Raw genomic sequence first — 16,831 nt, 5'->3', positions numbered from 1 at the left:
CCCATCATGAGTATGCTGAACAATCTACTAACGAACTTCGACGGAATACACCTAAACAAACCCCCCGTGCAAAATCTCCGAATAACATAACCCGTGATGGATTAAACAAAAAACAGTTGTCTCACAACAGTATAACACGGTTTTACAAACGCATGAAAATGATTATGGTAAACGATCAAAATTGCCAATATAAGAATAATGAGAAAATAAAATGACGAATTGATGGCAAGGAACAGATGAGGATGAGGTACCATTTTTCGATTTGAGCATTTCCAAGTCTAATATGAGCAAGTAAAGCTAATCTCAGCTGGTATAGATTGCAAGAAAACTTACAGTCCCATTAACACGGACATGGAATGGATATCCCCAACAAAAGATTGGCTCATCAGGGGAATCAGTTCTTGCACGAGGTCTGAGGATGTCATTTGCATCATCAATTACTGCAGCAGCTATACTATGGTGTACTCACCAGGGACAGGAAAATACAAGAAGAAAGAATGCCTAGATTCCTGGAGTGCAGGAACCTCCATAGTAATCCCATTCAATACATCTACCAGAATCACACAAAAAAAATGAATATAAACCCATGACTTGAAGCAATCGAAGCATGCAGCATTTTCTTTTCTCCCAATGTTTACATTCCCATCAACTTCAAGTGCCAGGTTAGCTGAAACTCTGTTAGAGTAGCCAAGATCCAAATTTCAATAATTCTACAAAATAAGTGAAGCAGTGGAGCACTTTGCAAACTGGTTCATATAAAATGAGATATTTTAACGGTTAATAAAATAATAGGACATATATAGTCTATGCGATTATTGGAGAGCATAACTTTGGATCAAAATAAGTGAATGGTGAATCAGAATTCATGTAATGTATTCCATCTAATTTCTTTATTTTATGGATTCAGAAGCTGAAGCCAGATTGTGTGAGATCAAAGCTTTGATGAGCATGTTGGTGATGGCCAAAACAATACGAAATGTATGATTAAGGAAATGCACAAAAATATATGGTAACTAGTGAATCATGTCTTGAGAAATCCTTACCGGACCATAGGACGGTTGCCTTCACACCCTTGGCACAATTCTCTCCAGCTACATCCCTGCATCTTATACTAAGACTCTTTATCATTTCTGTGGTGTTGTTTCGAACAAGAACTTCCATAGGAGTCATGTCATGTGCCAGCACAGAACCTTTATCAATGCATATACTGGACTCTATTGGAACATCAAGCTTTTCAGCATGTTCACGATCATGTCTAACCAGCCTGAAGCCAAATGTCAATGGATCTGGCAGAAGAACATCCATTACCGACGTCTGAAGAGCTGTCTGCACTGCATCAATATTTAATTCTCCAGCGCTATTTCGCCCAGATTCCCACCTGACATTTCTATCAACAAATACATATATAGTTGGCTCAAGTTCATATGTTCAAGCAAAAGCACACATCAGCAACATTTATTCAAATTACCTGATAAGTCATTGGAAGAGTGGAAAGAAAAAACCAAAAAAGGGATAGGTAAAGAAGTTAAGTGCATGCTATATACACTCTAATTGTTTATCCAGCTTTCATATGAGAATATAATTATTAGTCTAAGAATAACAATGTTGATGTCATTCATATTTTTTAAAGACTCATACTGAGTAAAACCTAAAACTTCCAACAGAGCACATAATCTAGAAGGTTGGTCACCTCATACTGAGTAAAACCTAAAACTTCCAACAGAGCACATAATCTAGAAGGTTGGTCACCTCAGATACATTAACTCTCATTTCATATAGGGACAAGTACAACGACGCACCGTAATGGCACATATTGTCATACACTGCCTCTTTCTTTGCCTTAGTCTCCAACTATGAGCTAGCCCAATGGCATTATGGGTTTAGGGAAACATTTGGTGTTAAATTGTTGATATTGTTCATAAATGATTAAGAAATTAACAATTTCTACATAAGGAAATGTATAATAATCAGAAGAATGATATAAGAAGCCAACAGATAATAGACTCACGGTAGAACCAACCTCTGCCATAAGGCAGAGGTCAGATCCCCTTCAAGGTTCAACAATTAGGGAAAAAAATTTCTGTTATGTTCAACTTAGCAAACTTGAAAATGGGAAAGGAATTAGAAGGAAATTAGTAGAGGAAGTAGTTGGATAACACCACGTCCATTTCATTCAACAGGTGGCATATATAAGCCATAGCAACTGAAGGGAAACGGGCATTGTGCAAAACTAATTATCACTTCAATAACTGCTAACTAACAATTACATAACCGTTTGGAAATGGTGCATAACTGAAAGAAAATGCATAACTAGAAGGTAACTAGTGGACATGTGAGGCAACTTCCACATGCACGTGTCGAATTCCCAAATGCCAAACTTCTCACAATATAAAGCAATACCACTTTTGTCCATATATTCCTAGAATAGGTTACTTTATTTTTTGGTATACAAAATAATGTTTATTCGTGGCCACCAACGAAGTCAAACCCAAAGAAGAAAGATCAATAAGAATAGTCATAAAACCACCAGCCATTTGTGTCTAGAAAGTTGTTACAATTTTCAAAAGCCAAAACTTGCAAATAAAGAGCCAATTATCAATAAAAAAGGTATAAGCCCTAAGGTACTCAAATTAAAGTCACAAATCTTCTCAAGCACAACAGAAGCCATAAATAGAATTTTGAAAACTTAAATGATCCGAGTTAAAAAAAAAATTGCCTTGCCAGTAAGGCAGAAACACTACCCTCCAATGCCCCAGCATACCAGAAGTAATCTCCCGTCAATCTTGCAAGTTCTAAAGCAGTAGAATAATGGGCATTCGCATCAACAGGCGATCCTGCCAATAAACAATAATCTCCTATAAAGTCTTCTGTGCATGAGCAAGTCTATGTTTTTTTGGCTTTAATCACCTGCATTTTAAAATGATTTAAGTTGCAGTGCTCAATGCATAGGATCTAATAAAGAACCGAAGCATCAATCTAAAGAATGACAGACACAAATCCTTAGGACAACTAGACGTAAACCTCGGCTAAGCTGAGACTGGCTTGAGAATCCAAAGGCATCTTGAGAATGGTTCCAGCAGATTCTGCCTTAAGAAACCACTTTTCGAATTCAATCAGCAATGAGGCAGCAATGTCTTGCATCATGGTTTCAAAGTGAAACTCATGTGTCTGACGATCAGGAGGAGGGAACAATATCAGGTTGCCCCTCATTTTACCCCCATCCTCTAGCTGTACATGAAAAAAAAAAAACCAAAGCATTTGGACGATGCCAAGGTAAGAGTCTATTTTGAAGTTGCAAAGGATATGCCAGACGGAAAACTAATTCCAAAATCCAAAGCTATACAACATGCTAATTAATGAAAAAAAATTTAGAGTTCATACTTGTCAATGTGATCTACTCCACAGTACAAAACACTCAAAATGAACAGCTAGACCCCATGAATGATGAAGTATTCACACATCAAATACTTAATATTTTTGGTAACCATAGAAGTAACTGGAGAGGATCAGGCAGAAGTCTAAACCAGTACAAACTTTAGAACCAAATCCAATAAATTCAAAAGCCAATACAAGCACGAGGAGAAGTCACATTTACATAATTATCACTAAGTTCAACTAATGTTAGTGCCAATGCCTCATGGCCATTAACTATACCATTCTACAATTGTAATTTAATTTGACTTCGGTTGTGAAACCCTAAAAAGAGGTCATTGTGAACCTGCCCTAGTCCTGAACGATATGCCAGTTAAATTAGCCAAAAGTGGAGACAAAAACTAAAAGAAGGAACGCAAATCCGAATCTGAGTCACCAGGACAAAAAGCGAAGCACCGCTCCACCAGCGAGGAGGAGTATCCCTAACACGCAGAGTTGAATTGCTCGACAACCGAGTCCAGATCAAGCGAAGACCGACAATGAAACACGCCAATAACAGCAAGGATCTTGCGGTTGGAGTGAAAGTCCTCCCAGGGACTAGGAGGAGCTCCGCCAAGCACGAACTTGAACCGGAGCGATCCGGTCTCCCACGGCTGGTTCGCAAAAGGAGACTTCTGGTGCTCTGTATAAAACGAACTGATCGCGGAGAGTGGGATCGTGTGGTGCCACATCAACATCGAGTAGTAGTCCCGCAAGATCGCCGGTGAAACTGTCCCGATCTGAGGAACAGCAACGCGGATCATGGAGGAGGCCTCGACACTCACATCTGCCTATCGCATAAGATTGAGACCATTTCAAACAAACGAAAGAGATAGTAGCGATGCAAACAAACACACTGAGAAGCAGAAGGAGATCACAGGATCTGTTTGATCTAGGGTCCGCCAGAGTGGAAGCGAGTGTGTGTTCGTGAGTTAGATCCAAGGCATGAGACCATTTCAATCAGACGAAAGAGATAGCAACGATGCAAACAAACATGCGGAGAAGCAAGAGGGAGATCACAGATCTGTTTGATCTAGGGCCCGCAGAGTAGCAAGCGAATGTGTGTGTTTGATAGAGGAAAAACGAGGGAGCGTGTTTGCTTTGGCGGTGGGTTTCGGTCTTTTAAAAAAGTGTCGGTCTTCTGGTTCTGGAGAAGAAGTCGGCCCGAAGCGTCTTATTAGAGCCCAAGCTTTAGGCCCAGGTCTAGATCTGACACGGACTTGAATTTCTTCTAGGCATTACCGTAATATTACATGCTTAAATCTGCAAGGAGGCGTCAAAAAGTTGAGGGTAATTATAATACTAGCTTACCAAAAAAATAAAAGAATTATTTTGTGTTTAAAAAAACAGATATAAACCAATGTATGTAAGTTAATTCATGCTTAAAAAATCAATATGTTAATTTAGAGTATCCCGATTATATCTGGGAGGGTGAAACCTGCTACTCGGATCAGTTGCAGCGACGCCATGCTAACAGAGAGCGCGGACCTTCGGGAATCGTCTTCTGCTCAGTCTCTGAAGATTCGTCTTCAAGAAACCCTAACCTTATGCTCCAAAGTAGGTCCTTGTTTCTTCTTGTAAGATTCCTCTATGTCCTGTTTGTATGATAAGAAAATGTAAGAAGGCCCAAAATAATCACTTAAACTCTTCTACAATTTAATTGCTTATGTGAGCTCGACCATACAGAACAACTGAGATCCTTTCAGCAAAGTTTAATATATATGTGAAATTGCGTTAATCCTCAAGCTTGGTACTTGAGAAAAATAGCGCGCTCTGACGGACAGAGAAGAGAACTTCAAAGCTTTCTATTTGTATTTTTTCTTTACTTTCAATATGTATTGTGAGTTCAAGCTAGGTACTTTGATCTATAATCCTGAAGAATTTGAAATCTTCGCTTTCCTTTTATTGCACCATTTATTCCTGAAACACGAAGCACTGTCGCTTAGTAGATATTGAATCAGCCAACTGAGAAATAAATCCGCGAATTGTCTCATCTCACTCTAGTCTTCTGGAATAATAGCGGATACGTCGTATTTTTGTCTCTTCAAATACGCATGAGAGCTTGTGCAATCAATCAAATTATGTTCTTGAAATTGTTCATTCACTTTAATTTCAACAGTCTAATCTTTGTATTTTGTAGTCGACCCAAGGTGATGATTCTGGTCAAACGGACAACGTAGTTTCAGAGCTGGTCTACTTCCTTGATTCAGTATCAGATGCTGCTTTGTCAGATCCAGAAAATGATGATGCAAAGAAAAATGCATATGAAGTTCTCCGGGAGATTTATAAATATTTGTCTTCTGCTTCATTAGACCAGGTATTCAGTATTCTTTTATTTCCTTATCTAGTGATTAATGGTTTGATTTCTTTCTGAGCTTGGGCAATGCTTGGTATTGCTGTAGGAGGTCATTGATGTGCTTTCTTTTAAGTTGCCAAAAGCGGTTTCAATGTTTGCTGGTGTGTCGGACAGCTGTTTGGTGACCTCTGAAAGTATTATTGATTGGTTCATAGAGATGTGCAATCCTAGGGACATGCTGCCAGTTCTTTGCGAGGTCAGTTTAATCTCTGCCCTTGTTTGATTCAAAAGATACCCCAATTTTAGTGTTAATGGTGTCCTGTCTATACTTCAATTGCTTCTCGTTATATGAGTTTGTGTGCGTCGCTTCTTAATATTAATTACTTCTTGTCAATCTTCTAGGTATTTTGCTAACTGGTAATTCTTATTGCTTCAGGCTCTGAGCACCTCAAGTGGGACTGATACTGCTTCTCATCACATCGCTCCTCTTCTAAGTGGGCTCTCAAAAGGTTATAGTCTTAATTTTTTTTTTCTGTGGTCAGGTTTCATGAGCTAGGTAAAATGTGAGAAGTGGATATTTCTGCCCGAATAAGGCTGAGAAAGTTTTTGTATTTTTCTTTTGGGTTTTCAGTTTTCCTTTCCATTAAGCGGTGTCACTTCGAGCAAGTGAAAGAAGCAGTTCCTGTTATCCTAGATGTTTTAAAGGCTGTATGTTCTGAGTCAGATGATGGGCCAACACAATTCATGGATCTTTTTGACCGTACAATTAAGATTGCTGGTTCTATACATGCGGTTTGTGTGAAGCTGGTGTGTGCAGTTTGATGAACATATATCTTCCGCTTTATTAGCTACATTTTGGACTTGATACATATTTGTCCTTTTCTAAATTCTAGCATGTTTTGATTTGACAGGAGTGCAATGTTAATGGAAAGCTCCGTGCACTACTGGGCTTATATGTTTTGTATATCATGGTTGACACTCTTCTATTCAATTTCGGTCCCAGTTAGATTTTTTTCTGTCTTTTCTTTTCCTCCCATCTATACTCTTGAGTTTCCGTGTTGATTGGACTTAATTACTTAATTTTTCAAGCGCTGACTCTTTATTTTGCACCATTGTTTTTTTTTCCCGTTCTTCATGACTATTTTTCATGTTATCACGTAACTGGAATGTCTGTGTTTACTTTAGTTGTAATATAGTCTCTTTGTTTACAGGCAATTGTTTCAGTCAGCTGGACAGACAAAGTTTCAAGCTGTCTTCCTCTGGTGTCACAATTATCACACTTTCTCCCGTACTGTAGTTTGTCATATCTTGGTTTAATTACTGGGTCTGATGTCGACCAAATAACTAGCATTATTGTAGGAGGTAAATTTGAATACAATAACAACGCTTCAAAATATGTCATAGCTCTTCTTCTTCTTTTTTTCGCTTTTCTATCAATCTTTTCCAACTTGTATATATATTTTTTTTCCTTATGAGATGCACAGATGATGATGATGATGTTTACTTGAATTTTTTATCCTACGTCAAACTTGGCTCATGCGTTTCAGGTCAGCATTTGCAAATACGGATTTCTGTTCTTCTGTGTTAGAGTATTTTCCTTTGCCATCGTGGTCGATTTCCTTGATTGATGTTCACTTCTCTAAATGCATTACTTGTTCTGTTGCTTTATTGATGCAGTGATTTGGGGCTTTAATGCGGATGAAGTTGCTTGGGCTGCTAATGAGAACTTGTCTGCTGTCAAGGACGAACTCCGGAGCAACCGGATTAATAGATGGCAAGCAGTAGGCATGTTGAAGCACATATTTTCCTCCATCAATCTGCCTTGGGATTTGAAGAAACATACATTTGATTTCTTGCTTTGCATTATGGATGGAAATACCTCCCACAAATGTTCTGGCGAACATCAAGACAACTCTATATATATGCCTACCCTCTTTGCTGCTCTGCAGGTAGTCTCTTGATGTCTTTGAGCTTTACATTACTATCTGTTTGGTTGCTTCTCTCATGGCTGCAAGAATCTATGTAGGCTATCACATTGGCCATCATTTATACTCCAGAGACGGTGCTAAGGAAGAACGCTTATGAAGCATTTAAAAAGGTGATGACTTTGAAATCTTTACATCTTAAAAGCTGCCAAACTCACCTAGTGGTTTTTTACACTTGAAGAATTAATCTCAAATTGGTTATGTACTGCTACCCCTTGACCTTCTTTTTTTTCTATAGAATTTTGAATTACAATGTTTTCTAGTACGTTCTCTCACCTTCTGCTACCTTCTCTCCCAAATTATTTATAGTTTCCACTGTTCTTCCAACACCTGAAGTGATTAGCCATACAAAAGCAGGTACTTGCTGATATTCCAACTACTATGAGGTTTGACATTCTACAAGCTCTGATAACAAATTGTGACTCTTCCTCTATGGTAAGTGCCTTCAAGCTGACCATGTGATTCACTAGTTTTGATATCTTTTGAAATTATGTTTTCATAGTTTTATCATCCGAAGCATTTGTTACAACTTTCTATAGATTGCAGTTCTCATAGATCTTGTGAGAGATGAAATGTGCTTAGAAAGTTTACAACGAAAATCCGTAGGACAATCTGAAGACCTTCACCCTGAAGATCAAGCAAGGGAAAATACAGTGTTTTGGACTGCTAGCGTCCTTGAACTGGTGGAGTTAATTTTGAAGCCACCAAAAGGAGCGCCTCCATCGCTTCCAGAGTTTGGTGATGCGGTATTATTTAACTAGTTGAATCTTCTTTTTTCTTGTGCTTTATGTCTTCCAAGCATTGAACTTCTCAAAAGAATAAGGAGGAGGAGGGAAACAAAAAAGTTTTGGTCATGACTGTCTGATCATTCTTTCCTTATGTTCATAGAGTTCTTATTTTAAGTTTTAAGTTATATTGGTATGACTTCTACTTTCTTGTATACTACCCGGACTAAGAAACATGCTCTCTCTTTTTTTATATATTTTTAACCTTCCGTTCATTTTGAGAAACCTTTTTTTTCCAAGTTTAAACCTCAGAAGACGCAATAGTGTTTGGACATACATAATTTTCTTCAAACTTCTTGGCAGCTTAAATTACTTGCTGGTAATGTGTGCCAAGTTCATCAATTAATAGTTTGTGTTCATGTGTTTTGTGGGTGGTGACCTTCAACCTCATAAATAGGGGAAATATTTGCGTTGTTTATTGGGTAACATTTATACGTACGTTATGAAAGACTTTTCGATGTTTTCATGGATCAAATTCTTCCCATTATGTAACTCTTTTTTGGTATTATGTTCGTCAGGTACTATCTGCCCTCAACCTGTACAGATTCACTTTGCTAGCAGAAGCTTCAGGTAAATGCATCTCAGTCATTTAGGGTAGTCAAGAAAGAAAGGGGTTTACGAGTAGTATTTTTCATATCTGTTTCTCGTTGCAATGTATATGGGTGTCTGTCTTTGTGGGTGTTATTTCTTTCTTGCTAATCAGAATTGTTCTCTGCTCTACACAAATGAGTCTGGTTAAACCGCTGGACTGGCTGACACCACTGACTCTAATATAACTTTTTCATGGTTCAGAACACTGTTTTACTGTTATGTCTGACTACAATCATCCAAGGACCTTATACAGAACAAACTTTGGCAGTTTATAGCCCCCAGATATTGTGTCATTTTAGCCTGTCCTGTGAATTATAAGTAAACAACATCACTAGACATCTGAATCTTCCATGATATGTCCTTTCTTTTTGTAATCTATGTGCAAATTACCATGACTGTATAAAGATTTGAAGTAGTTTTTACTTGGATGCCACCTTTATTTCCTTTGTATGGTCATCATGGAACAGATAAAACCAACTACACTGGAGTAATGTCCAAAAATAGTTTGCAGAAGGCGTACAATGAGTGGCTGCTTCCTCTTCGAACACTTGTGATCGGTGTCATGGCAGAGAACAATAATGACTATGGTCAGTTTGCAACTGACATAGTATGCGCTCTAAATCCAGTTGAGTTAGTATTGTATCGTTGTATTGAGCTTGTTGAGGAAAAGCTGAGACATCCAACATAGATTGTCAACTAGATGTTCAACGATAGCTTCGCAACTTCCTAATTGGTAAACCTCATATTACTTGATGCGCGAGAGAGTGCAAGAGGGGTATATGTGTACTAGTCAGGATGTAGGTTCATCCTTCTAAACTCAAAATTTTGTATATTGTTCAATTTCGGTCCTGATAAGGGGAAGACAGTTTGGGCATTTCAGATGTTTGTTTTGATTTGATGTGGATTGACATACTACAAACCTTGGGTTCATTGTTTTACCCTGCAAGGTATTCAAGACAACTTGCAGCTCTTCGTCAGCTGGTTCAAAGCGTTAAATCTGCCAATGAAAGCTTGAAACGATCCTCGGAGAGCTTGTACTTGATTATAAAAAAATAATACGCTGCAAGCATTGTTAGACCCACAAGTCTGTCAGCTCCAAGTTGCATATTTTTTCCATGTTTTCTGGTACCCAGCTTTAAAGAGCATCCACAGTTTAAAATACAGACTCACAGGTGACCAATTAACTATGACGCATCAGACAGAGTCCATTAAATGGTCACAAATGAAACATCCACAAGCTTCTTTCTGCACAAATTCCAGACTCTTTGAGAGCTAGCATTGCAACTCTAAGCATGTTAGAATTTGGTTTTTCTGCATAGACAGACCAATTTATGAAATACTGGTTAATTCACAAATTCATGCGGCATTCAAAATGCTGTTTTCCTTTTAAACATGAGAAATCACATATGTTTCAGTAAAATAAAAAAGTTTAGTCTAAATTTATTCCATCTAACATAAGAAAAGTCAATAATTGCAATGGACAACACAGTCAATTAGTTGGAATAAGTTTTCAGGACCGCTTTTAAGCTACAAAGAATGACAGAACAACTTCTGAAAAGTTCTCAACTACAAAGTAATGGAGTTTTACCCCAAATGAATTCCAGAGGAATGCAAAATCCAACAACATGAGAAAATTTTCTACAATCTAATAACTAGGATCTCTACACTACCCTTTTAAAACTTTTTCCTAAAGACTAGTCAACTTCCTTTGCCTTCCAAGAACTGGCAATGGATTTAGTCATATTAGTGTTTTTATATCAGTAACTGCACTAATGGTTGAACATAATCGACTCGAACAGCTCCTTAGACATGTGAGTTTATGAGCCATATCGTCTGTGATCTCATTGTAATGACTTCAAATGGTGAATTGAACTAACTTATTTTCATCATCTCATTCCAGGCAATCTCAGAGGTGGAGTCTTCCTCCAGTGGCATCATATTTAGATCGGGGAGTAAGAAAGATTGATCCTGGATAGAGACAGCCTTGTGTGCTTCACTAGAATATGACAGTGACTGATTCTCTCCAGAGGTATGTCTTGGCTTGGGAGGGGCTTCACTGTTTTCCTTTTGACAGCAATTTCTTTTCTCTTGTTCATTGAAAATTGAATACGAGTTATTTGCAGGCTGAGAACCTAAATCAAGCTGTGAAACAGAAGTTTTAAACCTAAATCAAGCTGTGAAACAAAAGTTTTAAACAATAAGAGCCATGGATACTCCCTAAGAGCAAAAGACTAGATATAGGAGACACAAGAGCCTACATAGAATAACACAGCACCAATTCGTGATCTGACTTTCAAACAAAGTTATGCATTGAAGTACCTTTATTCTCTTCAAATTCTCATTTGTGGCTCTTTGTTTCTTAAAAGTTGCTCGTGATATTGCCAACTCCTGTCAAGTAAACACCGAATTAGTATAAAACTAGAAATCTAAGGGACTAACACAATTAGAAAACAGAATTTTCCAAAGAAATATCACACACCTTTTTCAGATGTATCCTTTCCTTCAACAGCAAATTCTCCTCCTCTTTGAGCTCAGAAAATGTCTGGAAAAGGACAAAAGGCTTTCCATTTCAATAACAGATAAAATTCATGTAAATTTGAAAGAAAAAAAATCATACTAAGCCAATAACCAAAAAAATCTTATGTTTAGCATACAATTTTAAGAAACAAATAAAAGGAAGAATATGATTAATCCTGATCACTAATCGTTTAAAGATCATCAACACATGATTGCTTTTTCTACACATGGATTCAAAAGGTCAAATGATGATTTGAAATCAGATAAAGTTACCTTCTTTTTCCTTGACCTCTTGAGTGAGACGCTAGTGGCTTCAGATGTGCTAGTAATCTGCAACGCATCAATCACCCCACACATCATCAGATGCAACAGTCATAAGCTACATAAACAATAAACCATAATTCAAATCAACAAATCAAAGCTTAAAACAGATATAGTAAAAGGTTATGACAAGTAATGGAGAATAACCCAGAAAATAATCTAAATGCTATACCTCAGGATCTAACCTAAATGTCAACACAAGCTGAATCCAACTCATTTCCAGTTTGGGGTCCCCAAAACACAAGAGACAAAACAAATAGATTTTTAGTAAATTCTATATTTTCAACACTACAGACAAAAAACGCCACCCCACCCGCCAAAATAAAATGGAGGATATGCGTCTCTAATTAAATAAACAACAGAACAATTTCTATTAATCCAACTTTCGACCCTTGATTATTTAGAACTCCAGTCCAAATTAGTACATGGCATGCAGACCCTAAGATAAGTAAATAAAATTTGCCACGACGTTACTGATGAACCAACAGATGCATGCCACGTCATCATGCAGCGTGAAATCACAATTCATAAGATCCGTCTTTCAATAAAAGCTCACGTGACTGTCTCGCATGAGACACCTTCAGATATGGCCGGCAACTGTTGGATCACACTGGTCGTAGCCTTTTGCGAAGCTTCCCATGCCGTACAATATCTCACACCAAATATCCAACCACACAAGCCTCCCCAAACGATCAAGATCGAACGGCCAAAGGTCGCCCGGGATGGAGTACTGGCTGTGAGTCACGGAGGTCCCGAAAGGATTTGATTTGTGCATTGCACTAACCCTACGAACAGCCGCAGGGAATATTAACCGATCTCGATGAAAAGGTAACGCCCATTAAATTAAAGACAAGACAAAACACAAGAATGGACAGATAAGAAAAAAAGAGGAAAAACTGATAAGCGCAGAAGTAAAACATTCAGTACACCGGCGATGCAGACAACAATTTCTAACACTGGGCCCTCGCCATACGTTCTAGACGGAAATGCCCTCCGGTGCTGGAAAGGATACAGTTTAGCTTTGACTCTGGATAATTGTCTTATCGTCACAAAGAGATCAAAAGGACGGATCGTCTACGGGAAGCTTCCTTGATCTAGGCTAAGCTGAGGTAGGGGGAAGTAGCGAATGAGAAGGTTACACATCTGAACAAACTGTCCTCCCTCGGAAGGTACAGTCAGAGAGTTTCTACGTGCGATTTGATCAATCTACAGTGCGAACAAGAATGACAGGTCGCCGGAAAAGAGGCAAGCAGGAAACGCGAGAAGTTTGAATGCAAAAGGTGCGATTTGGTCGATCTGCTGACCTCAAGTGAACGCAAAAGCCCAACGCACAAGGGCATTTTAGTCAAAGGAGTTTGAAAATACATTGTATATGACACGCCGGAAACAACCACAATTAAGCACAGCCAAAACCGGAAAAGACCCGGAAAACTAACAGATTTGCCGTCCGAGCCTCTTCGTAATCGGGAGACGGTAACATCTTGACACGCCACGAAGTCACGAAGACATCCATAAATGAGGTAAAATGGTTAGAAGACGAAGCAAGAGACTCTAGAAGACAAAAATCTCTCATCGACGAAGGCACGAACGAAATCCACTCCAGAGCCTCTACTACAAGGGTCTCCACCAACGTAATGAGATGCACATTCGAGGGGCAAACAAGTCAGACCACGCGAAACATAACACAACGGAGATCAGGTCACCTGGAATCTAACAAAGAACAAGAAGAAGAGAGAAACCGAGAAAGTGACAAGAGAAAGAGATAGAAACCTTGGATCTGGAGCCGGGGGGAGAACGGCTATTGTGGCGGCTCGTCTCTTCGAAACCGTCAGCAGTTCCTGAGGGAGAGGCTTCTCCGCCTCCGCCGCTCCAGGAAAGCGGCGTGGTAGGGCTACATCTGATCGAAGAATCGTCTTCTTTCCTCCGCTCAACGCCACCGCATCTCATCGCGAGCCTCGTCCGCGGCTGCCGCATCCCCCACTTGAGAAGGAACACCGCCGTGTACTTCGCCGGTGAAGCTGCCTGCGCCTGTTTCAGCCTCAATAGCAGCTCCACCACCATCATGTCATCCGTCATCGCCGCCCTCACCCACTCATCGTTAGCCATGAGGATAATATAGAATCCAGCAACAAAGATGGAGCTATAGAAGCTGTACAGAGACAGTGATAAGTATGAAAATAAGGAGATAGAAGAGGAGATGGCTATGAAAGAAATGAGAGAAAAGGTCACAGAGAAAAAGAGAGAGAAAGAGAGGGTGAGCAGGGTTTGAGTGTGTGCTTATATACGCGGGGGTTAAAGTGCGTGTGGTGAAGGTGGGTGGCGGAGGAGTGGATTCCAGTTATTCGGTTCATTGAGATGGGGCCCATGATGTGGGTCCTTCGTTGTGGCCCTTATGGGTTCTTGACCTTTTTATTTTTTTATTCTATTTTTTCAAAAAATATAATTTGAATTCTTGTTTAGTTGGGGCCATTATGACATGTGGCGCTGACAAATTTCATTTTTGGGTTTCTTTATTTAGCAAGTTTGATTTAATTTATGGAAGGAAAATTTTATCTACACACCATTAATCTACTATATCTACATCATTTTTAAAATTTTTGTAGTTTCCATAAATATTCTTATATACAATGACATATTAACCCTTAACCTAAAAATTTAAAATAAATAATTTTTATATATTTTATTAGTGATTACTAAATTTACACCTATATCCCAAAAAAAGAAGAAGCTAGTTTTCACGCCAAGAAACGTTGCAGAGCATATCGAGTTCATTGATAAATAGTATAAGATGGAATATGACGAGTTACATAAATATTATACGAATACAAATCAGCTACAACATCTCAAGAACAACATTGTCGACAATGAGAATAATAATCATGGTGAAGACGTAAGTATTTTAGGGTTTGTTATTGCTTTTTGTATGATCCACAATGTCGTGCCGTTTTTTGCCTTATAGACTACATAACCTACCGTTTTATTGCTAAATCAACGACAGGAGGTGCCGTTTTCATTTGCAAACGATAAATGAAAACATGAAGATGCATCGATATTCACAATTGAATCCTTTGGCTTATTGGTGAGTCCACAAGCAAGCAGCCTGGGGATACACAACACAAGTTTAATGATAAAACAAGAGACCAAAGCAAAATAAATAATTAATACTAAAAGTTATCAAGTAAAACCTTGCTTCTAGCACTGAGGATTGAAGTGAAGGGCTTCCTGATTTTCTTTGTTGAGTTTCTAGCTGCTAATATTCTTCTGCTAAAAGGTTTAGTTTTATCTATTTCATCATAGTTTATCACAATCACACTTTCAAGTTTGGACTTCTCGGGCATTTTCCTTCTACATGCTGCTGCCCCTTTCACGACAGCAGCACCTTTTCCTGCTACAACCCCATTAACAGCTATGGCAACATCTACAACTTCTGAGATTGTCGACACATTGTGCCATTTCTTACAAACAAAAACGACACTATGTGTCGATATCTAGGTAGATAAACGTCATGATCTTACCTTTTTTTCATCACAAAAACAGACCTGGTGTTCCATTTTCTCCTACACAGATTCTAACCAAAAAGTCTCACCATTCACAATCACTCAACCCCACTCATGGTATGTAACAATTAACAGCCCCATATTGTTCGAATTTGATAGATTTCAGAAGTCATTTTAAGACAAAAACGAATCAAGTGCGTAACTCCTTATATCTCATGGTTTCACCTCACGTTTGGCTTCTTCTACGTCAAAAATTAACGTGACTCTATAATGGATAAACAATTTGATGAATCGTCTGGATAGGTGTGGATCGATAAGAGATTGTGGATTTGAAATTGGGGTTTAGATAGACAATATTGGTGTGTAAACTTAACAACGAAAATTCTAAAAATTTTAAAATTAAGGGTATATTCATCTTTTCACAAGCATTTTATGTGTAGACTTATCATTTTATGGTGTAGATTTATCATATTGAAAAAGTAGTGTAAAGATAATATATTAGTAGTATGTATATAAAATGGATAATGCTCGAGAGCTCCAAAATTTGACTCTCAAAAGTCCTCAAAATCTATGGGTCATTAAAATAATCATTGATTAAAAACACACATATAGGACCCACTTCACATTCAACATTTCACATTAAATGGGGATCTTTTAGGGATTACTTTTTTAGGGTCTCAAGCATTATCCATATAAAATTTCCCTTTTATGAAATTTGATTCTAGGCCAGGGCTTCGCATTCCCGATTACTAAACCCAACACCGATCCACTGCTTCAGTGCCTTTACTTGTAAGGGCGAAGCTCGTGACGGAATGAGTCATGGTCGTAGCTTTCATGAAAAAGGATTTGTTGGAATTATTTCAACAATTCCACCTCATCTCCACCATTGAATGCATTAAGTGTAGTGTTGTCAAATCAATGTATTGTTACATTGGATGGTGGAGATGGGGTAAAATTGCTGGAATAATTCCAATCCCTTATCCCAGCTTTCATACGGTCCTCTAATCTAGAAAATATATATCGTCAAACAAAAAAAAGTTAAATGGAGTCGTATTTAGAATTTACGGGATGACGATTCAGGCATACACAACATTCGTATAATAAGACGCAATGTATACTTGAGATCTCGCACGTGTTAAGTATGTCTTGTAGTTCCACACGCGCGAAAATCACGTAGGCATAATGATTATAGAAGTTAGCGTGCTTGATAAGACTTCTTTCGGCAGTGCTCGTAAGCTTAAACCAAAAAAAAAAAAAAAAAAAAAAAAAAAAAATGCTCTTCCACCATTTTATATTTTCCTTAAGAAAACTTTAGTCACACACCACTTTTTACTAAATACACCCCGTCAACTGAGTTTTACAAGGGATGGTCAACTCAAATTGGCACCCCACTTTTTACTAAAGACACCCCGTCAACTGAGTTTTACA

General features: G+C 38.3%; 2 protein-coding genes and 1 pseudogene across 2 annotated transcripts; 1 reads left to right on the top strand and 2 right to left on the bottom strand.

Moving 5' to 3' along the window:
* Window positions 1–225: 225 nt before the first annotated feature.
* On the bottom strand, window positions 226–4,528 carry LOC119997730 (annotated as a pseudogene).
* Window positions 4,529–4,779: 251 nt separating this feature from the next.
* LOC119997729 (aberrant root formation protein 4) lies at window positions 4,780–10,006 on the top strand. Its single transcript, XM_038844910.1, has 14 exons — window positions 4,780–4,968; window positions 5,552–5,728; window positions 5,814–5,963; window positions 6,144–6,216; window positions 6,339–6,514; window positions 6,619–6,678; window positions 6,919–7,069; window positions 7,192–7,254; window positions 7,385–7,656; window positions 7,734–7,805; window positions 8,050–8,127; window positions 8,232–8,438; window positions 8,996–9,047; window positions 9,536–10,006. Exons 1-14 carry the CDS (start codon window positions 4,879–4,881, stop codon window positions 9,754–9,756), a joined length of 1,842 nt encoding a protein of 613 aa, XP_038700838.1. The 5' UTR covers window positions 4,780–4,878; the 3' UTR covers window positions 9,757–10,006.
* Window positions 10,007–10,523: 517 nt separating this feature from the next.
* LOC119997731 lies at window positions 10,524–14,170 on the bottom strand. Its single transcript, XM_038844911.1, has 5 exons — window positions 13,677–14,170; window positions 11,859–11,915; window positions 11,548–11,610; window positions 11,388–11,456; window positions 10,524–11,210 (listed from the first exon to the last, which is right to left on the bottom strand). The coding sequence occupies exons 1-5, from the start codon at window positions 14,010–14,012 to the stop codon at window positions 10,941–10,943; spliced, it is 795 nt and encodes a 264-aa protein (XP_038700839.1). The 5' UTR covers window positions 14,013–14,170; the 3' UTR covers window positions 10,524–10,940.
* Window positions 14,171–16,831: the final 2,661 nt, after the last annotated feature.

The sequence above is a fragment of the Tripterygium wilfordii genome, chromosome 4 (genome assembly GCF_013401445.1).
Source record: "Tripterygium wilfordii isolate XIE 37 chromosome 4, ASM1340144v1, whole genome shotgun sequence".
Lineage (NCBI taxonomy): Eukaryota > Viridiplantae > Streptophyta > Magnoliopsida > Celastrales > Celastraceae > Tripterygium > Tripterygium wilfordii.
This window is presented reverse-complemented; position numbering and strand designations above follow the sequence as displayed.

Excerpts from the sequence above, each read along its gene's own strand:
- LOC119997731 (XM_038844911.1), bottom strand. The coding sequence starts at position 14,012 with ATGGCTAACGATGAGTGGGTGAGGGCGGCGATGACGGATGACATGATG. Across the intron at positions 11,916-13,676 it reads CCCCCGGCTCCAGATCCAAG|ATTACTAGCACATCTGAAGC; the intron begins GTTTCTATCTCT and ends GATGCGTTGCAG. Across the intron at positions 11,211-11,387 it reads AGAATTTGAAGAGAATAAAG|CTTGATTTAGGTTCTCAGCC; the intron begins GTACTTCAATGC and ends TCTGTTTCACAG.
- LOC119997729 (XM_038844910.1), top strand. The coding sequence starts at position 4,879 with ATGCTAACAGAGAGCGCGGACCTTCGGGAATCGTCTTCTGCTCAGTCT. Across the intron at positions 5,964-6,143 it reads TGCTGCCAGTTCTTTGCGAG|GCTCTGAGCACCTCAAGTGG; the intron begins GTCAGTTTAATC and ends TTATTGCTTCAG. Across the intron at positions 6,515-6,618 it reads ATGCGGTTTGTGTGAAGCTG|GAGTGCAATGTTAATGGAAA; the intron begins GTGTGTGCAGTT and ends TTGATTTGACAG.